This window comes from Microchirus variegatus (assembly GCF_963457635.1).
Source record: "Microchirus variegatus genome assembly, chromosome: 2".
Lineage (NCBI taxonomy): Eukaryota > Metazoa > Chordata > Actinopteri > Pleuronectiformes > Soleidae > Microchirus > Microchirus variegatus.
Genome location: NC_139803.1, coordinates 13,270,456 through 13,297,305, shown reverse-complemented (window position 1 = coordinate 13,297,305; position 26,850 = coordinate 13,270,456). Strand labels below are relative to the sequence as shown.

Below are 26,850 nucleotides of genomic sequence, written 5' to 3'. Positions count from 1 at the left end.
CGGTGTTGCCCGCCCGGCACGCAGCTAGGTTGGGCAGCTAGTTTCGGCGCGGGCTGCAGCGGCAGTTCAGATGAGAGATCTTTTAGTCTCTTTCTAATCTTACCGAATAGTCTTCTCCTGACATGTAAGAGAAAATAATAGCGGTAGCCGAGTGGTTAAATAGGTGGACTTGTGTCGGGAAGGTTGTTGTTGTTTATTCCAGACAGTGTCAAAATGATTTACCTAAATAAATATATTGGGTGTGTGGTGGTATTTTGCCACGATGTCTCACTCTAAGGTTTTGTCAGAAGTTGGCAGCCCTGCTATATAACATTGTAAAAGGTGAGGCAAAAATGAAGGACAGTTCTGTCAAATATCAAGTTATTCCATCTGATATATCAATCCCTAGTCAACAGCTAATGTTACCATAAATTATAATACATCTTGATATTTTTTTTGAGAGAACAGAATTGTGTGTCTTAGAGCCACTCATTTATGATAAAAAACCCCTCGTTCCTCGCTCGTTGCTGGCGACATCGACTCTGGAAGGGAGGGCTGGAGTGGGAGGCAGAGACGACTTGCTGCAGTGTTTTGATTTTGAGTGTAGTAACCGTTTTTGGCCACATTGTTACATAATGCACCTTTAAGAATTTTAAGTGTCATATTGTTTGTTGTTGTTGTTTGTGTGAGAATCGGTTCTCAGTGGACTTCCATGGTTAAATAAGGGTAAGATAATTAAATGAATAAACAAAATAAGCAGCATGTCAAGTGAGTGTTGACTGGGTTTCATGATTCTTGGACATGGCACTGTGGTAGTTGTTGGATATTTTTGAATATTTTGGGATGAAATGTGCTATTTTTTTAATATTAAATTTAATAAAATTAGAAGGACAGAAAAGTGTTAGGGCCACGTATAAACAAAAAAAAGTTGAAAGAAAGATAGAGGAAACATTTCTGAGATTAAAGTCAGAATTCTGACTTTAATCTGAGAATTCATGCTGTTTTATTACTTTTAAAACACTTATTTTATTGTTATTATCAATGATAGAAAGAAAGAAAGCCTGTGTGCAAATGAAAGGACACATCCCATCATGAAGAAGCTAATGAATGCTGGAGGAGCAGCTGAGCAGGTGGAGAAGAAGAGGAGGAGGAGGAAGAGGAGGAGGTCATGTGACTGCACTGACAGGTAGGAGTGACAGAGTCTCCTCCTCTTAACTCTGATAGGGTCCAGGACAAAAAACAATACATGGATGATTGGTGTTTGTTTGTTTGTTTTTATGACCTTTGACCTTCGGGACTTCCCCCCCCCATAAACAGACCGAGCCTGAGCAGCGGACTCACCGCTCATACTCCAGCTCCAGTTCCAGCTCCAGATCCAGGCTCCAGGCTCCAGACTCCTCCCCTCTCCCATTAAATGCTCCCCCTGCAGCTCAGGCTGCTGCAGACGACGACAGGCAGCACTGTGGAGCTGTAGGGAGGACTTGGGTCTTCATCCTCCACCTCCTCCTCCTCATCCAGGAGAACATCACAGCTTTCTTTTTCTACCATCATCATCATTATCTTCATCATCATCATCATCACCTAAGAAGCTATGAAGACTATTCTGGCTGCGTATTCTGGAGTCCTTAAGGGTAAGACATGAGCTCAGACGAGCAAATAAACAAACTATTAGGTTATGTAGATGTTATGTCATGTTGCATCACTCATTAGCTGTAGTTAAAACATGAAATATTAAAAAAAAAAAAAGCATTAGATATGATACAGATTTATTAATGGAAGATTTCCTCTAATATTGTATTTTTTTTATAGTAACTTCTGTTGCTGTATATGGTCACACATTGTACACATTGGTTGTTTGATGTTTGATCTGTGAGTGTGACACTCTTTTTTAACTTAAATGTGAAGTAGAATCTGACTTTTCTGGTAAATGAATGGAAAAAGCGTATTGTTTGATTGTGATTTAGTTGATAAACCACAACATGAAGGTGTGATAAAGTCCCGTTTCTCTGCTGTGTGGAGTCCAAAACTCTGGCTCGGAGGCTGATTTCAGTGGCTGCTCTGTGACCTGTTTGAAACTTTTGAAATATTGGGTTCAAAATTTGGCCTCGCTTAAAAATCGGTTTTAAACCCAAACTGCAGTTTTGAAATAACAGAGAGAGCAATTACAGTAGATTATTTTACCTCTGATTGTTCTGTCCTGTGGTTCATGTTGTCATGATTATTATTGAATTGAAGCTAAACTTGAACATTTTTCAAATTTTAAAGGATTTTAAATCGTTCAACCCTACATTTTAGTACATTTTAGTGTCTTTGTGAGGATACCTCAGGAAGTGATGACATCTTGGGAAAGTGACGACATTTTCAGGGTTAAGACCTGGTTTTAGGATTAGAATTAAGTTAAGGTTAAGGGTTAGGGTAAGGGGCTAGGGTGTGCATTATGTCTATGAATGTCCTCACTGTGAATGCCATGCAAAACTTTATCCCTGACTGTCACTGGCACAACTTTAGCACCCCTTCAGAACAAGGGCCTTTCTGCATGGAGCAGTAGAAGATGGGTGTGCATTGTAGCAGCTAATCATGTGCTTATTTACTTAAGAATTAGCAGCTGAAAGGGTGAAAACAATACAATAACCATACACAAGAAAGAGCTGCTGTCCTAGAGAAATTACAACTCGCATGCAATTTCTTTATTTAAGGTTTGATGCTATGAGCCACATGTTGAAATAACATTTGAAATCTACGTTGCCAGTCTTCAAGAGTCATAGCCTCATGGTTCACAGGGATTACTGCACCACGACATGAGACGCTTGGGTTATTTTCAGTGAGCACAGATGGAATTAGAGGACAGTGTTTTTCTGGAGAGAGAGAGAGGATCTTCTTCTTCTTACTTGATGGTGGTGTGAGCTTTAGTAGCTTCAGTCTACACTGTTTTCTTCTCTTTCATGGGCCGGTGACAGAAAATAGCCGGTGAGTAGCTGGAGCTCAGACGCTTCTGTTTCTGTTTGGGTGCTCGTCCTCGCAGTTCACCTGCATCCTTAAACGCATGAGTAAACTCAACTTGAAGAGTCAATTTTGACTCAAGTTTTGACTCAAGATGAGTCTGTTTCTGGAGTCAGAGATGAGTTAGATGGTAGACAGGTAGATGTTAACAGTTGGGCGTCCTCTGTCAGTCCCAGGGTTAGGATATTTAAAGGGTTTTGGGGTCTTTTGCGTTTAGGCGTGTGCTTTGGAATGTGAGCTGATCATTTTAAGAGAAGGCCGGATAATACGTTTTCTCCAGATTCTACTTGAATATTTCTGCTTATCTGTACTGTACTATGCCTTTCAAAAGTATAACATTTAACATTTTGTCATTAGTTTTATAGTAAAAGTACTGGCTTCTGTTATATTTTTGAAGATGTGAGGATGTGTGGAGCCCAAACCTCCTTCTATTCCTTTCCCCCCTCTTTACCTTAACACATACAGACATAAGAGAGAAGGTAAATTAATGCTGACCACTTTAGTCTGGACAATTAATACTTTTAAAGGTGTAAAATGTTGATCAAATCATTTTTTTTCTGGCAGAAATTGAACATGAAATAATTATATTTTTTGCTAAATGTACAGTGATTGTAAGAATAGTTGTTTTTGGTGAACCCAGAATGAGCCTTAAACAGTGTCAACGATGGACAAGATAAATATATTTAAACTTTTGATGCTAAATGAAGGCTTCATATGTGAGGGATATTCATCTGCAACACCTAACTTCAACAATAACTGTTTTAATATCCAAATATTGTCATGATAAGTGGTGTAAAAGATAGATTCAGGGGGTTCTGTAACAGCATTGTATCCCTAAATCAATACCACTCTGGTGTTTATCATCTCCATAAGCCTCTGTATCTGTGTGTGCTCAGTAATCCACTGACGAGCTTTGATCAAACGAACCCTTTCGCTAACTTCTAACGTCTTGTCTCGTCTTCTCTGCAGGCACCGGCTCCAGTATCCTCTCTGCCGTGCAGGACCTGCCACTTGCCCTCTGGCCCTGCAGATCCAAGATGGAGAAGCAGCTGCAGGTCCTCTCTGTGCTGCAGTGGGTCATCTGCTTCTTAGCCATGGGTGAGTGAGTGTGCGTGCGTATGTGCGCCCCTATGCATTTCACATAAGCTGTAAGAAGGCAAAGAGACCTAATGGATTTAGTTTTCTCGCCTTATTAGTCTTTTGAAGTAGGTCAAATCAGCGAGGGTGCTCTCACTTGTTTAAAGACTTAGTTAAGAATGAATCTTGTGGCCTTGAACACATTTTTTTGCTTCTTTCTCCACTCAGGTGTTGCCTGCACGTTCCTGCTGATCTACATGTTCTGCACTGACTGCTGGCTCATCGCGGCCATTTACACAGCCTGGCTCATCTTTGACTGGAACACGCCAAAACAAGGCAATGCATTTAAAGATCTGTGTTTACCCAAACTTCCAATCCCTTTCTAAGGGGAAAATAAAAACATATATATGTATGGACACGATGTACGAAAAGCTGAGCGTGACGGAACGACGATGAATGCATGGACTTGTACAGTGAATATGAATGAAAGTACATCGCGGTTTAACGCACCAGTTTAAGAATTGTGTAAGATATTTTGAAAGGACTACATTATGTGTGGAGTGTTTCAGATTTTCAGGGCTCAGTGTAAAGGAAGTAGGCCACTTACACATGTAATTGTAGAACTCACGGTGGTTTTGAACAGTTCTGAGCGTGCTGAAGATTAAATGATCGCAATGTCATGCTGTTGGATTGAAAACCGCCCAGATTTATGATGACATAAGCGGAAAATCCTGCTCTCGTTTTAATGCTCAAAGACATAAAATGTTGTGATTTTTCAATCTGCCCTCAGGTGGAAGGAGGTCCTCCTGGGTGAGGAGCTGGACAGTGTGGACATATTTCCGAGACTACTTCCCAATAAGGGTAGGTTACCGTGCACGAGTCACAAAAACCCGCTTGACCCCTAGAGCACAATCCCTCCGCTCGCTCATCGATATCCAGCTGTACACCGGTAGATAACCTTATCAGCAGCTGATCAGGTATCAGCCGTCTGCTCCACTCCGCTCCTTGTCCCGTGCTGATTATGACGAGGGTTTGTCTCTGGTCTGGTTGGGACTTTCAGACTTTGTCCCTCCTGATAGGCTAAGGAGCAGTGCTCAGCTTGTTTTGTCCTCGGGTTCTTCTTAGAGATGTGAGAGGACAAGAGGAAAAACCTGGGGTCAAAGCACGCACACAAACTGGTTTTTATATCTTTAGTGAGGACACACCATTGATATAATGCATTCCCTAGCCCCTAAAACAAAATCTTAACCCTTAAAAAGCACTTTAAAGTTGTGGGGCCCTGACAAAATGTCCACACAAAGATAGTACACTCACACACAGCATGCACAGGCAGGCAGCTCTGCTGTGATGAAACTGAGCCAAAAAGTCAAGGTTAGCCAATGAGGGCACGTGTCCTGAGATGTTCTGCGTGACTCGCTCCCTCAAAAGAGGTTTTAATCGAATCAGTGCTTCTGTTCTCTGGTACCAAAATAACACCTTTGAATACACCACGCAAGACCTGGTGATAAAGAGATGAGAGAGAGAGATTTATTTCATTTTTAACCCTTTAAGGTACTACTCAACCATTTGGTTGACCACACTTTAAGTCACTATATCTCATTGAAAAATGCATCAAGCTGAACTCACTAACACTGACAGACGTCTCAACAGTTTGGTAGAGGCCTGTATCTGAAATACTGTAGGGTCTAATATAAATAAAAATATATATATATATATGTACATATATATGTACATATATATATATATATATATATATATATATATATATATATATATATATATATATATATATATATATATATATATATATATAAATGTATATAAATATGTGTGACTTGTGAATGTTGTACTTTATGAATTATGCAAACCAGGATTATTATGAACAGACGTCTCAACCGTTTGGTAGAGGCCTGTATCTGAAATACCGTAGGGTTCCCTAAATTGTTAATGGCATTTCACAGATGAAATATTTCAATTCAAAGCTAAAGTTGTATCAGAACAAAAAACAGGTACAGGATAACGATATTCTCTTCATTATTTTGGGTGCAAAATAACGATGTTCCTTTATGCCATAAACCAAGTAATAATTCTTTATGGGAAAACTCATAAAATGTTCGAGTGGAGATTAAAGGCTTATCAGTGACCAAAATAAAAAACAAACGAATGTCCTTTTTCTATCTCTATAAAGCATTTGTAATCAAGAATCAAATTTAACACAACTCATGACAACTTTGGGGTGAACGTTTGTCTATTCCAGGATTAATAAAACAAATCTATCTATCTGTATGCTGTGTCCTCCATCTGAATATGCATTGTGTCATGCAATACTATCAGACTGGACTCGGGGAGCTTTTGCGTGTATACGGTAGCAGCAGCAACAGCAGCACAAACCTGTGATAGCAGTCCCTTTCAATGGATTTAAAAACAAGATTCTTCTTCAGACTGTGGATGAAAAACCACTACCTGCGCGACGTCATCGTCAATCACTGACTGCGTTTAAATTGTGTGATAGGAGAAGAGAGTGATGAGTTTACAGTAAGCACTGCACTCGCATGCAAAGAGCTCCTGTCTGCACCTGAACTTTGCTCCTCACATTGATCTTCACTCTGTTTACCGTGCAGCTGTTTGTCTTTGTGGGCTGATGAGATCGTTCTTTTGTGACTTGATAGTCACAAGGTTTTTTTGTGTGTTTTTTTTCCACTTGATTTTCTTTTTTTATTCGTTAACTGCTAACCTGATGTGTGTAGATTATGATGTATGTTGTAGCAGTGTCAACCAGCTGTTAGTTTGATCAGTGAGGAAAAGTTAAGTGAAAACAAGACAGGAAGAGGGCCTGGAGCAGAAGTTAAGGCATCCCAGATTGCAGAGCCACATCTGTGCATCACGGTTGCAGACGTGTCGTTGGTGTTTTCTTCAGAAAGTTGTGCTGTTTCATTTCAGGAGACAGTTTTTTTTTTTTTTTTACGATGTTAACTTGTGATGCTTCCATGAAGGCCCCATTTGTACTGTATGTGTGTGGTTGCACAGTTGAACCGTGCTCCATCGCTACCTCCCTGAAGGTCTTTGCCAGTAAAATGGTGCTGTTGATTTGCTTGAGCAGTTCCCTTGTCATCTTCATAACCTTCACCGGTCCTCTTAGAACTGAGAAAACGGTTATCTGTAAAAGGGAAATAATCTGTGTCACAAAAGTTGTTTTCAGAATGCAGCTGGTTCAATGAGCCCTGTGGCTGCTGATTATTGGGACAGATGCAATTTGCATCACTTGGCCTTTCTTAAAAATGACTGTGAACATGCCATAGCCCTGATAAGCCAGTTAAGCACCGAGTCCTTGGCAAACTTGTGCGAGCTGGTGGCATTTTTCACTTTTTCACACAAAATGAAAACACTGAGTATTTTAAATATTGGGAAATGCCTTTTTTTCTTCTTAGAGATCATCTCCACTCACTGAACTCTACACAGAAGCTGACAACTGTTAAAATAACCACTGTATCTACAGAGGCATTAATGGCATGCAGTGCAGCAATTATCGACGTATCACAAACCTATGACTTTTTTTTTTTTAACGAGTTGCAAGCAAAGCGGTCAAAGTCTTAAGCGGCTTTTCAAATCAGCTGTGTGCAGGAAATCTGTGTGTGTGTGTGTGTGTGACTGCTGCACGAATGTGTCTGCACGTCTGCTTCAACATGAGAAACAGTCTGTTATGTAATTTAAAGCCTTTTTTTTTTTTTTACAGCAACCAATGTAGCTAATACTGATGAGTCAAAGTTATACTTTTATTGATACCGGTGTGACTGGGTGCACGTCTTACTGCATACCGTGTAGATTATGACCTGTGCTAATGTACCTGATAATATCCCATTTATAACGTTTAATTTTATATTACACAGTTAACATAGAGCTACACTTTAAGGTATGCACCAAGAAAAAAGCAAAGGAAAAATTATTTGTTTGCATTTTTTATTATTTTATTTTATTTACTTATGATAATATAATGACAATCAATATGCATATATATATATATTTTTGTTTTTTATTAGACCCTACATTGTTTCAGATACAGGCCTCTACCAAACAGTTGAGACGTCCGTTAACATAAACCTGGTTTGCATAATTCATAAAGTATAACATTCATAAGTCACATTAAGTGTTCATCTTGATGCATTTTTCAATGAGATATAGTGACTTAAAGTGTGGTGACCAAATGGTTGAGTAGTACCTTAAAGGGTTAATTATATTGATAATCAATTATTCTTTTCAATCAAAAATTATCCACATAAAATGCTGTTTTTCTCTTTTTTGAAGCACTGTAATTGAAATATTTTCCAAATGGGTGCAGCTCCCTTTGGACCCGGCCTTCAAAAATTCAAGTGATTTATTTTTGGATAGTTACATCCTATATATTTTATTTTTAGATGCAAAAAAATTAAACTAGAACTAGGCCTGTTCTGGACTGTCTGTCAAAAACAAAAGTTATCACTGTCGTTTTAAGGGTCAAGAAACAGTAAATAAAAAACCCTTGCTGTTTAATTCGAGCACTCGTCTTCCCTGATGCCTTGTAGCCACATTCCTCCCTGAAAGGACCTAAAGCTTTTGTCTCTCTCACAAAGTTCACTTTGTCTTCTTTGTCCTGTTGTTCCTTCAGCTAATTAAAACCCACAACCTGCTGCCCAGCCGGAACTACATATTTGGCTACCACCCTCACGGCGTCATGTGCTTCGGCGCTTTCTGCAATTTCGGGACCGAGGCCACCGGCTTCTCTAAGAAGTTCCCGGGCATCAAGCCGTCTCTGGCGACTCTGGCGGGGAACTTCCGTCTGCCCGTGCTCCGAGACTACCTGATGTCTGGAGGTGAGGTGTTTCTGAGAAGCAGCAAGAACTTGTTGGATCTCTCTCTGGAAGTGTATGTACAGTGTGTCTGACCTTTGTCCTATTGTACAGTTGATAGAGCCTCTGTTTATCTGGATGTGCTGATTTCACTGATTAAGAGCTGTGAGCTGCAGTGTTCTATGTGGCTGTGTTCCTATAGATATTGTACATCCTCTGTGAGGTTACTCGAGGTTATTGGCTGTGTTGTTTTAACCCTTTAAGGTATGCACCAAGAAAAAAGCAAAGGAAAAAGTATTTCTTTGCATTTTTTATTATTTTATTGTATTTACTTATGATAACATAATTATAATCAATATATATATATATATATATACATATATATATATGTATATATATATGTTATTATTTTTTTAATTAGACCCTACAGTATTTAAGATACTGGCCTCTACCAAACGGTTGAGACGTCTGTTCATAATAAACCTTGTTTGCATAATTCATAAAGTACAACATTCACAAGTCACATTAAAGGTGCATTATGTAATAAATCTAAAGCAACTGGCCATAAAATCCTCCTAATATGTCACAGAGACTCAGGAATAATGTTCATATAACAAACTGAACTCACCAACAACAACAGTACAGCCAAAATATTTGCATTCAAAAAAATATTTTGCAGACTGCAAATCATGTTTATGTTTTGAAATCATGTTTTGGCACGTGGCGCCACCTACCGCCCTCTACCAATCATTGCAGTCAGTAGAGTCTCAGCTGCCGAGCAAACACGGGTTGCCAGTTATGTCAGAAAACGAAACCTAAAAGACCTCTGTATTTTGAATTTGAATGTAGTAACTGTTTTTGGCCACATTCTTATTAAGTGTTTAGCTTGATGCATTTTCAATGAGATATAGTGACTTAAAGTGTGGTCGACCAAATGGTTGAGTAGTACCTTAAAGGGTTAAAATGTTTAACATTCAGCAACCATAATTACATTTTCGGAGTGCTAAACTGACACATTTAGAGAAATGGCTCTGATACAAATAATTATGATATGTAGTATATATAGGGTATGTAGTCAATATTTTGACAAGGTCTAATAAAGAGAGACAACAATGCACTTGTGCTTATCTGTTGTGCGATTAGGTTGCTATGTGGTTGCATAATCAAAAAAACAACTTTCTCTGAGTTGTATTTATTTATCTAAAATTGCCCTTTGGAAACATGCACACAAGGAAAACTGAGTTCATTTACTATATTTTAATATGTTTGCTGCATTATCTTGCCATTAGACAGTGTAGTCCAGCTGGAAACATCTAAAAGACCAAAGAGAAAATCTGTGTTTTCAGATTGTGAGGGGTACAGGACCTACTGGTTGCTGAATTGCTGATTTTCCCTATGGACTTTGGTGCAGAGACTGAGAGTTTTTAATTCAGTGAACCTGATCTGTTGCGATCCTAACTGCGAATATCTTCCATCCATAGGTGTCTGTCCAGTGAACAGGAACTCCATTGACTACCTGCTGTCACATAACGGGACAGGAAACGCCGTGGTCATCGTCGTCGGTGGATCGGCCGAGTCTCTGCACTGCGCGCCCGGCATGAACGTCGTCACTCTGAAGAATCGGAAAGGCTTTGTGAAGCTGGCTCTATCGAAAGGGTGAGTCGTCGGAATGATTAAAAACCACGATTACTCTTTTTAAAAGGTGAACGTTACTTCACAGAGAACATTAAGACATTTTGTTATGAATGTGCAGGGTGGAGCTCGTCTTGGCATGCAGTACTGCTTTGTAAGGGTCAGAGTCTGTGAACTGGTACTGACCAGTTTAATGGGGAAGTGGCTGGGTTTGTATCGCCAACCCAAACAAGGCCAATTCCCTCTCAGTTATTGCTCAGGATTATCACTGGGTGCACCTTGTCCACAGAAGATTAGAGCTGGTTAGAAAAGAAATGTGGTTATGCACAAGTCCATCCATAACAGCCAGTACGTTTTTGAGCTTTGAGCAGATTTGTTTTAGCACGTTATAAATAGTTGGAATAAGGGTTTCCAGTTTAACTTAACAGTAACTTCAGTTTCCATTTTGCGATTGACGGCCACAATGTTTGCCGCTTACACAAGAACTGAGCACCTGACCAACGATAATGCCGAGCATAAACCCACACAGTATGAGTAAAGCCTGTCGGCGTGACCAGCAACCTCAGTCGATTCACGATTACGACATTGCATTCATAACAACGCCAACTGAACAGTGGCATAACAAGTCGGATTAAGAATGTATGAATGGGGTGTGAATTTGATTCAGGAATCAACTTTTTTATTATGGAACAATGCAATATGATTTGGTTTGATCGGATGCAATTAAGCACTCGTTTTCAAATCTAAATTGGAGTCATATTTCATAAAAGATCAGAATCCTTACGCGTACAAAAACCTTGTAAATATAAAGTGAAGTATCTCTGACACACTCATACCCAAGAAAACAGAGAACCTGTGCTCTTCTTAGCCCAATGTTACAGTGTTTTACCTTTGCATAGCAACACTGAAAACAAAACAAGTATAAACATATTTTTACTAATTTACAGAATTTGAGCAAAATTAAAAAAAGAAGAAAAAAATACAATTTAAATATAATTCAGACTTGAGAAATAAGGTAACAAAGTTGAAACTTGCTGCTATTTGCTAAGAAGCTAGTTGCTAATTGTTTAGAAGCTAACTGCTAAGAAGTTAGCTGGTGAGGAAAGTGAGTCTTGCAAATGTTTTTAATGAGAGTTTGAGGATGATGTGAGGAAGGAAAAGCATAACATCTTCATAAAGATGCGTATATATACTGTATATTTATATACATATATAGTAAAAAGACTGGACATTGATTGGTTCATAGTGCACTTATATTGACACAGTATAAATGCAACATGTATCTTTTTATAGCCATCTACCAATTTCATCACCAATTGTCTATTTAACCCTTAAAGGTACTACTCAACCATTTGGTCGACCACACTTTAAGTCACTATATCTCATTGAAAAATGCATCAAGCTGAACTCACTAACACTTAATGTGATTTGTGAATGTTGTACTTTATGAATTATGCAAACCAGGTTTATTATGAACAGACGCTTCAACCGTTTGGTAGAGGCCTGTATCTGAAATACTGTGGGGTCTGAATTAAAAAAAAAAATTCTTGGTGCATACCTTAAAGGGTTCAATTTTAAATATTCTGTACATTAAAGTATGGGGCATTGATAACTTCATATTAAGAAGTGTAGGTGACATTTTGTTGACAGTACCTGTGTTCTCTCAGGTCTGACCTGGTTCCTGTGTATTCCTTTGGAGAGAATGACGCCTACAAGCAGGTGATCTTTAAGGAGGGAACCCGCTGGAGAGCTCTCCAAAAGAGATTACAGAAGCTCATAGGCTTTGCCCCGTGCGTTTTCCATGGATGTGGCCTCTTCTTCGGAAATTCCTGGGGCATCGTGCCTTTTAATAACCCCATCACCACCATCGGTAGGTTTGTGTGCCAGTGTTTGTTTTGAGTGTCTGGCCAGCTTTCATCTTAAAACTTCAATTTGTAACTTTTAAATATTAACACGATGCTGCTTAAGCTTATAAGCTCCACCTGTCTCTGTGTTTGTTAGTATAGCAGTGTTTAGATCTTGTTGTCGTACAGATGCAGAATAATAAACAACAGAAATCACCAGATGTTACGTACTACAGTTTTATCAAAACAGCTAAAGCCAACATTTGCCTCTTGCAGCCTCAAGGCTGTGAGAAGCAAATAATCATTGGTTAATCGTTAACAATTCTAACAATAGTTCTCTCCCCGTATGTCGTTTTAGTTGGTGAGCCGATCACAGTGCCGAAAATTGAGGATCCAACTGATGACATCGTGGAAATTTACCATGCAATGTACATCAAGTCTCTCCAGTGCCTTTTTGACAAGTACAAGACCCGCTTTGGTATGAAAGAGAGTGATGTCCTGTACATCCAGTGAAAGGATAGAGAGTTGGAAGCCGTGTTGAGGCTCTGAACTGTGGCAGCATCATTGGACCCCTATGCGCCCTTCCCATCCTCCCCATATGATCTTGTTGGACAGGTTGGATCATCAGTGGACTGTAGACTCTACACAAGAGCAAAGAAAACTTTGCTTTTTGTGTTCTCTCTCTCTCTCTCTCTCTCCGTCTTTCCCAAACATACAGACATATGCAAAGTCTCCTCTGTGGAAATGACAGGTTTGAACCAAAGTCGTCTCTCCCTGCTGATGTCACTTGGACAAAGTTACCCAAAGTGCACCTTTGTTGTTTTCTGTTGACATTATTCTCTGGGAAGGCATCACTGATGTGTGTGGACCGTCTTATCGGCGCAGAGGGAAGGGACGTCCACCAGATGGAGCTAGAAGTTGCATGCAAGACTTAAAGAAGTGCAAAGATCTTTATTCACATCATGCATTTGTATAATATCACCATCCTGCAATATGCAAAATGCACAAACAATGCAAATAAAGGTTGCCACTTTATTTTTGGGCACAATAAGCCCAAAACTTTAATTGAGCCAAAGACCTAATATATGTTAACCCCACACATGCATGTGTATTCTACACAGTGGATTAACATTGTGAACACACAAGTGCCCGTGATTGCACAGTGCCATAAAGTATTAATTGTAGAGAGTGAGAAGCCTATTTGAGTGCTTGTCCCTTGAGGAATTTTTGTGATGCACTTTTTTGTATTGCTGATTACCTTGTGAGGTTTTCGCGTCAAGAAAAGAAAAGAAAAGTCTTTGATTTGAAGCTTTTTTCCAGGATTTATTATACTCTGCTTGATTTTCCCTTCTTGTCCCGCTGGTGTCCACGTGTGCAGTCTTGTAGCTCTGAGCTGTTGCTGATGAAGAAGGTGAAATAGTTTTGTGGGTGAAAGTGTTGAGTGCTTTGTTAACATTCCATGGATGGTGACTGAAAGGTTCTAGATTACATTGGATAATGCCTTATACCTGGGAATAAGCTTTATTTGCAGGTGTCACTTGTACGTATGTTAAGAGTATGTGATATAGAATGTGTTGTGAGTTGATGAAGAGCAGGGTGTAACCTCTGTGCAGTAAATTTGCCAGCAATAAACACAGTGAGTAAGGTCTGTCTGATGAAAGGCCAGCCATCATCTGTCTGCCATTATTTAAATTAAACTTTTGTATGTTTTCAGAAGGACATGTCTTGTTTATGGATTCTCATATTGCACCTGTTTGAAAACAATTATTCGACTTTTGACTCAAATTCAGGCCTCAAATTGTGTATACTTGTTTGTGAAACACTTTTAGCGTAACTTGAAATCCAATTCACAACCCAATAGTCATAGAAAAATAAAGCAATTGTATTTGCCCTCACAATTCTGTCAGTATAAACACAACCAATTTCCTCATTTGGACCAGATGTAATGATTGGCTGCTGTACCTGTCTGTCACTGGGCCATAAATAATAATAATAATATTATTGAGGGGCCTTATTATATTACATAATAACCAGTGTTATTTGGCTGATGGGCCCCTGTCCTGAGTCCTGACTCATGTGGAACCAGAATTTCTGTTTAAGGCTGATGCTGCCACCTAATGGCTGCTTCATATTCTGCAGTCAATGAGACATAATCATTCACACACAGTCAACAGTGATGTACTTGCGGTAGCTGTACTTGGGTTTTTCCACATTAAAGGGCACTTTTTTTTATATACTGTCACTATTTTCACATTATTTTAACATTTATTTTAAACGAATTAATGTCCTCGTGTTTGCGTCTCTGAGCTCACAGTTTACTGAGGCAGTTAAAAAAAAACCTGTCAGTCAAAGTCACTCTGTGTTTTGTCGAAGTTATATTATGAATTTATTTCTCATGTATCAAGTTTCAAGGTCTGACAAACATCTTATAAGCTTCAATTAAATTACAGTACACCAGACATGAGGCAATCTGCTCCACAGCCCATAGAGGGCGCTAAATAACAGGAACAAATACACCCCCAGTCAAAAAGGTAAACATATACCTTGCCCCTTGTGTGATAGATTTTGAGTCTTAACAATTCTAAATATTACAATATAATAATGGAAGTTTATTAGATTTTATAAGAAACAGCCAAGTTTTTGAGATAAATAATAATGTTGTGTATGTTGCATACACAAAAATATTCTCCTTTTTACTTTGTAACACATATATAATCCAATACAAATCGACACACACCTCTTTATTCTCACTAAAGTGTCTCTTAATCGTTGCATGTCACGCTGTGCAGTGAAACTTCCTCATTTTTTTGCAGCTTTGACAGATTTCAACTCGGACGCCCGCCCCCTCCTGGGAAGATCAACAGACCTGAACACCAATACGAACGCGGCATTGCGGGAGCGGGACCCGCCTCATTATGATGGATGTTAGTTTAAGCCAATCAATAGCCGCACTTGTCGCCCCTCCCGCCCGGAGACGGATTTCCGAGCCAAGCGTAACAAATAGGCTGTACTTTGTTTACGTCCCGTTGGTTAGCTGACAGCTGTTGTAGCGACTTTCCCCGCATAAACAGCCGCGTCTGTGCGTCTCTGCCGGTTGTTCCGAGTTCCGCAAACTTTCCGACTGGCGTCCTGGATGTTGAGGATGGGATGTTTTGTTGAATGAAGGGGACCCGTTAGATGCCGACAGGAGGATGAACTCCATCACCGGTCGGGTTCTCTCCATCCCCGCCGCCTCTGTCACCACCAACTCTGGAGCTTCATCCTCTCGAGCCTTACATGTAGACCTCACCTCCCAGCAGGTACACGCACAGTCCCGGCTGCATTCAAGCGAAGCCGGTTTAAGGTGGAGAAGCCGTCTCAGTGTGTAAAGCACTAGTTTACAACGTTAGGTTTTTAAAGTGCTACCCGGAGGAGCACGGCAGGCCTGTCAGGCTAGCTAGTTAGCCCACAGCTGCTAACCTACTGTAGCTAGCTGGAAATGCATGTAGCTAGCTGAAGTGACAACACAGACATAGTGAAACCAGTCAGGCTGCTACTGTGCATGTGTGAGCCCGTGTTTTCTCACATGTTGTGTTGTTTAAAGTCCGTTTGTTGTTCACCTTTAGCAAAGTACGAAGCTAATGTGCTGCTGCTAATGGTAACTTGGCGCTGTGTCAGTCTCTTGACAGCTCAGTTCACTGGGAGCTGTAGTGTCACTGCAGTGCTGGTGGTGTATTCAGTAGTGGTGTGACAAAAAGTGTACACAATGTGCACAATTGTGCTCCGTTAAACTGTGGCGAGCTGTGGAAACGTATAGAACCGATTTGCTCTGCATTCATTCATTCATTTACGCGTTTTAAAAGTTAACTTCCGTGTTTGTAGCTGTGGTCTACTTCACTGTTTTCACTGCAGTTATGAAAACAAATGGAACATTCCACTGCTATACAAGATACAAACTCTCACGTAGACATAGGACAAGATGAATATTTCTTATCTCTATTATCCTGATTGTGATTCATGATATTATTGCAAAATTATGTAAGTACAAGGGTATACTTGCTTTAAAATGTAATCATTTTGTTCTCCATCCATCCATCCATCTTCTACCGCTCCACATGAGGGTCACGGTGGTTGCTGGTTCCAATCCCACCTGACATGCAAACCTGGATAGGTCGCCTGTCCATCACAAAGCCACATAGAGACGCACAACCATCCATTCTCACACTCACACCTATGGTTGATTTAGAGTGTCCAATCTACCTAATCCCTAAATCTGCATGTTTTTGGACTGTGGGAGGAAACCAGAGAACCTGGAGAAAAGTCCAGCTTTCCATCAGTCTCATGCGTTTAAAGAGAAAACATGTGGCTGCATCAAATGCAACATTTAGATGATAAACTTAATCTTGGGTTGTGCCTATTCAAATTGTGAAGAGCTCAGCTCAATAAGCAAAGTTAACGTGTTATTTTAATTTAAAAAATAGAAACAAGAGCCTACCATATGCAATAGTTTGACATGCTTTATTAGTATGGTCACATGTGGTACTACTAAATGAGAGAAAAATAATCTTCCTGCATTCCACCCGCTTTTGCTATCTTGATGAAAGGACCAGTTAACAAAAATGTATTTTCTCACATACGGTATAGTCATTGTGGACATTTAAACACTCCCAGTAGAATTCGTTGAGATCTCCTGATAAGAAGGATACTTCAGAGCGTCTCTGATTGTCCCCAAATTATTGAAAGCTTACCTTTTTAGAAAAAGCTTATTAACACTGAACTGAAACTAAACACACTGAAAGTATGACTATTAAATACTGAATTAAGTTGAATACTGTATTTTATATCGTCTTTTTCTTCCTCTCTTCTCTGGGGTTCTACGACAGCTTGCATCTCTGATGTTGCATTACTGCAATCCCAGTAGTTAGGGAACGCCGACTATGACAGACATAGAGGGCAGATTAAAGCCAGACAAGGTAGACAGAACGCACATCAAAGTGCACCTAATATAACTACTTTTTTTGGTCAGTTTTCTTCTCTTTCATCTCTCACATCTTTCACAGCAACTACACAATTGATTGCTTGTTTATTTTGTTGCCATATTTCTCTTTTTTGAGTGCTTTTTGTTTTTTGTTTTGTTGACAGTGCCACCTCAAGCACACTGATATCAGCCTTTCTTTCTCATACACTCCCATTAACACACCCGTTAAGAAACCTGAGCAGAGAGATTTTTATTTTTAAATTCATGTGTGGAATGTCCAAATACTTGTGGCATCATTTTCTTTTTTTAAATGCATATTGTTCGAGAGGTACGTTCCTTGGTTTTTGTCTGTCTTTTCAGTTGGCTGTGAAGTAACGGGTGTGGTACGTTAATTAAAAAATATTAGTATTTGCCCTGGCATATTGATTATCGTATTGATATATCACCCACTCGTAGTTGTTACCTCTCACTCAGATCACTTGTTTTAGATTCTGCCGAAAGGTAGATTTATTTAGCTCATAATAGTTTCTAGAGAAATGTTATTTGTTACCAGCTAGGCACTTGTTACATACCATTCCGTTATATCAACAGATCTTTGTCGGTGTATCTGAAGGGCTCTGGTGTGTGTGGAGTTATTCATAGTGAACATGTACACTGACATTTCAAACGGGGGGTGGGGGTCAAATATCCCTTTTGGAACAATCAATGTTTTTGTTTCAGTGGGACTTAATCTTAAAGGAAATCCCATGACTTGGATTTAGTCTTGCCTCCTGATCAGCAGAGGCGTGCTGTAGTAATGTATTTTTGCCTGTGGTGGGGAACTTGCCAGATGATGGTTCTGTGTGACTCCAGACACACAAACTGCTTCCCCGGGTAGACACTAGACACCGCTTATACTTTCATTGTACCTGTACAATGACGATAAATGTCTATTCCATGATCTGCACGGAGGATTCTGCTTTCACAAGCTGTTGATACACTGATGTTACTTTTGTGATGTGAGAGGTCAGTGCTTTTAAGTGGAGAGAAGAATGTGATGAACTAGGTAGTAGGTAGTGTAGGAGTTTACTAATTACAGAAGATGGCAGTAATGCAACATTATGGATTCAAACTGCCATGAAGCTCAATAGAAGAAGAGCATGGGTTTAATCATTCTCAAGCTGAACATGTTGATACACAAATCATGTGACTACCATGTTTGAACATGCCTTCCAGTGGCATGCACAGACATTTGGAAGGCACTACTAGTACGTTTATTTATGGCAGGCCTGTCCAAAGTTCGACATGGGGCCAAAGATTGCCCGGCCCTGGGGACTGATTTCCATGTGGACCTCAATATGGACCTCCACACATTATTGTTTAATTTAGCAAGTTCAATTAGCATTTTGTAGCAATGCAAGAAAGCATTGGTATGGTATTGATGATTAATTATTGATATATCCCAACTGAACTGTTGATTTTTTTAAAGTCTAATTGGGCACTGTTATAAAGTCATCATTTTTCTCCACTAGAATTTATATTTTGCTTTAGAGACCCCATATGAATGGCAGCCAGTAGGGCACTTCCTCATGTTTTTCCCACCCAAGAGTGTACTTTAGCCTGCATCTCATGACTCAAGAGGACACTTACGTGGACAGTTTTTCTCCATTAGAACGTCAGATGCGTAGTTACTATGCATCTTGTGTTTCTTCGGAGTGAAAACACTTGCTCTCTGCTGTCATGATCACAACTAACACAAACATGATCTCTGTTAATTATATTTAAGACACTAACATATTTGTCCATATCTTCTCTCTCTCTCTCTCTCTATCTCCCCATCTCTTTATCTTTTCTGAACAGAGACGATTGCGTCATCTCCGGAGCATCGCCGCCAGAAACATTGTCAACAAGAATGGTTCCCCACTGCTGGACACATACTTCACCCTCCACCTCTGTATAGGAGACAGCATATCACGAGGTTAGTGTGTGGATCACTCCATCATGTGGCAGCAGCAGAAGCAGCAGCTGACCGTATGTAACATTGCCATGTCCATGAACATAGAGTCACTGAGTGACCAGGTCTCATCTGTGAATCAGAAAACTTTCCTGCATGGTTATTACATCCTCACTGTATGGAACAGCTTGGGTGATACGGCCAAAATAAAGGTTATCATGATATTTCAATGCTTGAAATATGGCAATTATCCTAAATGCATGTCCGATAATAAAAGGCAGTAATAAAAAGAAGAAACCAGTGGTTTAAAAATTCTTGTTCGACAGAGATTTCACAAATCTGAGTTAAAAGATTGAAAGCAATTGCATTGTGTGATATCTCAGGTGTGTTATGCAATACAAATGTTAAAAAAAAAAAAAAAAGTATTCATAAACCTAAAACTTTTGATATACACAGACAAAATTTTGGATTAATGTTCTAGTAGAATGGCTAAATTCAAGCCATAAAGATACGGATGATCACTGAACCAAGAAAATAACTTTATTCGAGTCACATTCAACAGTTTGCAGATATTCACAGACGAGCCACAACATTAAAACTAGTTACTGTTTTTAATGTTGTTTATTGTTACTTGTATATATTGGTAATTATATATTATAAGATAAAAGTTACAGAAATAGTGATTGTCAGTTGCCAGATCTTCAATATCGGTTCACCAATGTTTAAAATAGGGATGGCTTCATACCATGTTTTTGTGTCCGATACTGATAGCACTACCTTGACTTTCTAAATATGCTGATGTCAGTCCGATACAGCCTCAATTTAGCTGTTAGTAAGATATTTAGTGCTGATGCATTTACCACATAGCCACAACCAAACATTTCAACAATGTAATGCTCCAGCTGCGTGACATTTTTGCAGCCATTCACTCACGTCTTTGTCACATGAGTGCGATGACGGACGTCTCTCTATCTAAAGCATGTCGCCTGTGTTTCGTGAAGCATTTATGTCTGGTTGTGCTTTTTTATCTTTATCTCATATCCACTCCAGTGATTTTGGCTCACCCTCTAGTTTAAAAACGCAACAAAGAAGATTCTAAAAGACTCTGAATCTCTTATGGGGTTCCCACGGATCCTTGAAATCCTTTGTGAATTGGAATTTGAAATCCACCTAAATAGACATGGGCCATTGAAAGTGCTTGAATTGTTTGTTACGATGCCTCCTACAAAAGGTGTAGGGAACCCTGCTCTTACCAGAGTGCAGTAGCTGATAATTAGCATTAGAGAAGGCCCACTTACAGTATAATCCTGACCTGCAGTCAACAATATGCTCATGCTTATATTTGTACCTGCTGTCCAGAGTAAACCCAGGGATATTTTAGCCCTGTTGTTTGAGCATAACTGGACTTTTCCTTCCTGTTAATCAGCATTCTTTCATGTCTTTTCAGGATTTTACAAGAGTGAAGTCATACGAGACTCACTGGTGAGTATCATTTCTTAAACCTGACATAATCAAGGAAGAAAAGCTTCTTGTATTTTACTGACAAAAGGCTGGTATTTCTACCTGCTTGCCAGCTCCACATCCAGCTACCTTTGGACTCGTTCTTTCTTTTGTTTAATGTGTATTTGACTTAACTGCATGTTACGTCATGTTTTTTTTTTGCTGTTCCTGCTTTTATTTGCATGTTCGGTGGGGTTACACATTAAGCTGTAGCAGCCATTGATAGCATTGCTGCCAGACTCGCTGTCTGTACTTGAGCTGACCTCAGCTGCTTTCCAGGTACACTGTTGAGTGCAAACAGACTGTATAATGCACTGCAGGAGTCGGGGAGGGGGCCTCTGTCATCCCTCAACCAAACGTCCTCTTGCTCCATTTCACATCCTTGCTGACATCCATTCTTTCGTTTTCTGTCTCCTTCCTGCCATGGTTTTTACAGAGAAACACTCCTTCCTGTTTTCATTTTAGCTGCAATGATCTCTGTTTCCGCCCTCGACTTTTACTACTTCTGCAACCCCCCCCTGCAATCCCCTGTGGTTTATTCTTCTGCTTTTGACATTCCTCTACAAACTGACCTTGACAGTGACCTGAAGAGCAAGAAATGGCACGTAATTGAATGATATCGATGGCTGCTGTGGTACGCAGTCGTCGGTGCTGCTGCTGTAGAAGGAATCAGAATAAGAGGTTCATTTAGAGCTGATAGCAGGCACTGAATTTGTCAAAGGCAATATTTTCATCAAGAAAATAGATGGCTGATTTTCAGAACATGTGATCACCATGTAATGAAGTAAAGTGCTTCATGTGCCGAGCAGCTGTTTGGGTCAGTGTGTTAACGTACTCTTGTTTTAATATTAATCCCCATATGTCATTTTCAGAATCCCACTTGGCGCAGCCTAGACTTTGGCATGCTGCCGGACCTTCTGGACACATCCGTGTCATGTTTCGTGGTGAGGATCTGGGGAGGACAGGAGGAGCAGTATCAGCTCCTCATAGAGTGGAAGGTCAATCTGGACGGCCTCAGATACACAGGACAGCAGGTCAGCAACAGCACTATATGCAATAGGGTCATCTGTGTGTGTGCTATGATGGATTTAGAGGTTGATTTCAAAACATCAAGGTCATTGATACATTTGTTGTTTCAGTGAAACTAAAACACCGTCTTGATATTTTATCGATTAATTGAGTAATCAGTTGATCCATAACATGTTTAACCTGGATGTTCTCAGATGTTCTCAAATGTCACAAAACTTGTGGTTTTAATGATTTCTTTCTTATACTGAGCAAATAAATCAGAACCGTTTCACATTTAAGAAGCTGCAAATACAGAAAACATGTTTTAATTCTTTAAAAAAAAACACTTTGATGATCAAAATCAATTTTAATAACTGATTGAGTCATTTTTTCAGCCCGAGTGCATTACAACGATAAACTGTTCCACTGCATTTCAAAAGAACACATTTGATGGTGACTAATAAGCCATTTTGTGGCAGCGCTGCTCACTTATTCATTTTCAATGAGAGGATTTAGCTGCTCGGTAATTAATCTAAATGAATCATGTGGTCTGACAACAGTTGTGCACATTGAAACTCTGCTGTAAGCCAAAGCACATTAAAAGCTACAGCGAGCGAAGTCGGCGTTCTTTTCATTCTTTGACTGTGAGAGTGTTTTTAGGGCCAATAATAGATATTGCAGTCTGTTATTCACATCCAGATGCTCGCTGCCCTTTCTTCTCGTTGACTCTGTCCTCACAGTAAGCCTCTGCTGCTTTGCTCTGTCCACAGATTCGATCCAGGAATCCAAATGAGATCATATTTGGATTGAACGATGGCTACTATGCAGCTGACTTTGATCACAAGGTACAGCTATTTTTTTTTTCCGTTTTCTCGAGGCCCTGAGCATCACAACAACAAAATACAGGGGCCTTTATGTGGATGCCGTTTGGCTTCTGCGCTGAAACTCTGACATTGTTGCTGTTGCCGTTGCAGGATCTGTCGGAGCGTAAGAAAAACAGTCTGCTTCAGGTCGACCAGAGTTCAGTCAGGAACTCCTACAGCGTTTTCTCTTTGCTCAGGTAAGACTCATGCCTCACTGCACCCATTTCAGCAGGCCTCCTCCTATGCACAGTGGATTTCAACGACTTACAAAGAATACTTAGAGGCAACACAGCTCATTTCAAACCACATTTAATCCTTCTTAAATCTTCTATTCACCTGTTTGTGTAATTACTGATGCATCTTGACTGTAGTTTTAGCATCTGTTGTCCAGCAGATGGGGCCACAGGAAAACACAAATCTTTAAACTCTGTTGGCTTCCAGTAACTCCAAAGCCAACAAGTCTCGGACACAATGGGACAAAAATACAATATCTGTGTAAAGCATTTTAACATAGTCATGTTATCAACATGCTAATTACTGTGATTTTCATTCACAGTTAATGACCTTGATTATGTTAAGTTTATTTGCAATTCAAATTTGCACCACAAGGAGGAGACAAATATTTGCTGACTCCATTGTCGTTCGAAAGGGTTACTTACCCCTGGTACAATAATTAAGAACTTGAGACACTGGCATCTGTTGACAAACATACCGTTGTTCTTCACGTCTATATATAAATGTGGTCGAGTGGAAGTGCCGCTTTGAGAATCACCAGGGCTTCCCCCGAGGGAAACCCTCTGTTAACCAAGGCCTGCTCACGTAACAACGTAATTATACACAGTTTCGTCTAAATAAATGTACATTTGGAAGGGTCCAGTTAGACGCTTCCAAAATAAGATAAAGATCCTTTAATTAAGAGGAAGTTTTCCTTTCATAAGCATTTAATAGCGGGATATAAATGTAAAGCGGGCCTGTACAGTGTCAAGTAAACGGGGGGTTATGCCAAAGCTTACAGTACTCCCTCATTAGAAGTGGTCATGTTTATATGAGAGGAGACTACTATTGCTTCCCCAGCAGCTTGTGGATGGAGAAAAAAAAGCCAAGTAAGAATCACAAGTTTTATGACCCTTGCTCTTATTCTCCCGACTACTTCAGCCTACTTCCACGTCCTCTTCTTCCATCCACACCCAGTGGGACTCACTTACGCTGATCCCCCCCCTCTTCCCTCACGCGGTGCCTGCAGCTCCTCACCCTGTCAGAGGGTTTTTTTTTTCTTGGCTTAGTGAACTCATATGCTCATGGTTTATGATAATGTGCTGTAGAACGATTCATCAGATATTGTACACTCCGACAGGGATTATCCTCCCACCCTTTACGGCACATAACCATATATACCACTCTGTTACTGAGCTGTGGAGCTGTGTTTTTTTTTTCAAAAGTGCATTAACTTTCTGGACTGCTCTACGGTTACTGCCTCACCTAGGGCTGCACTTGTTTTATGTATTGATCTGTTGATTGGTTTCTGAATGAATTAACGTTGAAAATAGTCCAAAAAATTGATATTTTTCTTTCCCGTACCTAAAAATGATGACATTCTTAACCAAATATATTCCGTTTATTGCAAAGGCACCAGAAAATATTATAGTATATACACTACCGTTCAAAGGTTTGGGGTCACCTATACAATTTTTTTGTGTTTTCCTTCAAAACTCACACTTTTATTCATCAATAGAGTTGCAAAATGTATAGAAAATATAGTCAAGACATTGACAAGATTAGAAATAATGATTTTTATTCAAAATAATAATTTTGCCCTGAGGAAAACTGTTTTCAGCTGAGCTAACGTCATTGCACAAGGGTTTTTGAAGGGTTTTCTAATCATCCAATGGCCTTCTAACGCCATTAGCAAACACAATGTACCATTAGAACACTGGAAGTGGGCCTCTATACACCTATGTACATATTCCATAAAAAAAACAGACGTTTGCAGCTAGAATAGTCGTTTACCACATGTATAGAGTGTATTTCTGATTCATTTAATGTTATATTCATTGAAAAAAAGTGCTTTTATATTCAAAAATAAGGACATTTCTAAGTGACCCCAAACTTTTGAACGGTAGTGTACGTACTTCTCTCGTCATAATTTAAACACAGAATAAATGTTAAGTCGTGTCGCATTAGGAACACAAAGTGTTAAATATTCTCGCCCTAAGGTTCTTGGCCCAGTGCAAAGCTGCCTCTCTCAGCACAGCGCTCCTTCGCTTAAAAGGATGAGCGCTGCTTCCCTTAAAAAATGTCCCGATGTTGATTAATGGCAGTAATTTGTCAGCAGATTCACCGTCTGCGTTTTTTTACCCGACTCCAGCTGACAGCACCCCTCACTCGCGCGAGTAACATGGCGATGTGGGTTAGCGAAACGCAGCGCCCGCCCGCCCCCCCGTCCCAGAAGAAAAGATGAAGAGACAGCGTACACATCATCAATCAGCACACTCTTTCTTTCAGTCAGAGAGACTGAGGTAGAGATTGAGCCACATCTTTAGAACAGAGCTCGGAAACCCCGTCTGGGTGGAAAGTAAGCGAAGGAGACAGGGATGAAGATGATTCAGCAGGTTTCCTTCTTGTTGTAACACGGATTCAGATGCTCCTCAAAATCCTCCACATGCTTCTCTGGGGGACGTAAAGCAGTAAAGTGAAGCAAGACCTGATAAGACTGCTGGTAGAATCGACTTCCTGTCATCACATGAAAGAGTCTGCATGTCAGACTAGTTGAACATTAGCGAGAAAGAAATGAGGCTTAGTGGACTCCTGAGTTTGAAATGGTTAGAGGCCATCTTTTCTGGCTCTAATGTGTTTTTGAATATCCTGCTGAAGTGGAGGATAAGTGGGCGTTCTTGAGTGGCCCTTCAGCTGTTACTCACAGCCTGCCGACTTAAAAAAGAGTTATGCAAATACTTTTACAACAAAACCATTGTGTCGGCTGTAACAGTGGCTCATGCGACACGTGTTAATCATCATTCTCGGGGGCACAACTTTCACAGTTCAGCGCTGCGACACTGGAGATTAAACCTGTCTCGGTCTCCCGGAGCCTTAAAGGAAAACTTTATTTTCCCCCCGTATGATCAGAGCCATATGTTGCCGATGTTTCCTGATTTGCTTGTCTTTGCTCCTACTTGGACTACACATGTATGTACAGTATGTGTCAACAGAAGCAGTGGCGCTGAATCACCGTGGGGGGGTCTCTCGTGCCCGAGCGGCCATTGAGGTGGTAACGCAGCCACTGAGCTTTACGCGCCTGCTGGAGTTAAACCTGGACTGGAATCTCACAAGTGACCCTTAGGTCTCAAATAACAACTCTATAGGTGCAAACTGACTGATCTTGTCTTCATTTCACACCTCTGTAGAGGATTACTACAGAATTGAAGTAACCCCTACAGTTGTATGAAATTTAAATGGTGGTTTTAGGTTGTTTTTTCAATTTAGGCAGTGCTGTCTTCATCAACCCTACGAGTATGTGGCCTTGCCCTGGTCGCTCTCCTAAAACGGTGTTTTACTTTTTAACACATATTTTTTCAATCTGAGGTTACTTTCCCCCCTCAAGGTTGAGACTGAAGGCATGTCTTTTCTTCCAGCTTGTCTGTCTTTCATTCTCTGCTGCCTTCATAACTATTTCTTATTCTCTGTCTCCAGCAGTACAGCCTCTTTGGTTTTTCTGGTTCTTACCTAACACTGCTGTCTTGCGTTATCTCGGCTTTCTGTTCTGATGTGGGGTTCAATGCCCCCCCCCTCCCCTCCCCCCCTGCACCACACACACACACTACACTTTCAGGCCTTATGCCTGTCTTTGAGTTTTTTGCCTTCTCAAATTAAACACAGTTGACTTTGACAAACACAAAAGTAGTATTTACAAGAAAGCTGTGTTGCAGCCGTGCCGTTATTTAGGACGAAGGACGAAGGACAAGGAGCTCACACTGGAAGAGCTGAACGTCTATAACTGTCTACAGTGAATGTGTTTGACCTTTTCTTGGTCTTTTGGAAAACAAAAATATATTTTCTCAAGATCTTCTCGGCTTTCCCGGCGTCGTTGTTGTAGCTGTCATGTAAACATGGCTAAGAGCAACTTCGCATGGCCCCGCAAATAAACCTCTGCTTGTACGGAGTGTGAGCATTCAGGCTTTGCCAAAGACATTTCACTCCTGTAATCTTATCCACCGTTCTTTGCACACTACCGCTCGGA

General features: G+C 40.2%; 2 protein-coding genes across 2 annotated transcripts in view; both read left to right on the top strand.

Annotated features, from left to right (window-relative positions):
* Window positions 1–1,570: 1,570 nt before the first annotated feature.
* dgat2 (diacylglycerol O-acyltransferase 2) lies at window positions 1,571–12,868 on the top strand (the record flags this gene model as incomplete). Its single annotated transcript, XM_083903149.1, has 8 exons — window positions 1,571–1,610; window positions 3,949–4,077; window positions 4,285–4,392; window positions 4,847–4,917; window positions 8,699–8,903; window positions 10,361–10,535; window positions 12,179–12,381; window positions 12,714–12,868. 8 exons carry the CDS (start codon window positions 1,571–1,573, stop codon window positions 12,866–12,868), a joined length of 1,086 nt encoding a protein of 361 aa, XP_083759275.1.
* A 2,633-nt stretch (window positions 12,869–15,501) lies between these two features.
* The window catches only part of uvrag (UV radiation resistance associated gene), a gene marked incomplete at its 3' end in the record, with an annotated part of 91,710 nt that continues 80,361 nt past the window's right edge, over window positions 15,502–26,850 (top strand). Inside the window, exons 1-6 of the mRNA XM_083910771.1 lie at window positions 15,502–15,654; window positions 19,152–19,269; window positions 20,693–20,727; window positions 21,618–21,779; window positions 22,524–22,598; window positions 22,728–22,813. Coding sequence (XP_083766897.1) covers window positions 15,547–15,654; window positions 19,152–19,269; window positions 20,693–20,727; window positions 21,618–21,779; window positions 22,524–22,598; window positions 22,728–22,813 — 584 coding nt within the window. The 5' untranslated portion in view covers window positions 15,502–15,546. The remainder of the gene's footprint in view (window positions 15,655–19,151; window positions 19,270–20,692; window positions 20,728–21,617; window positions 21,780–22,523; window positions 22,599–22,727; window positions 22,814–26,850) is intronic.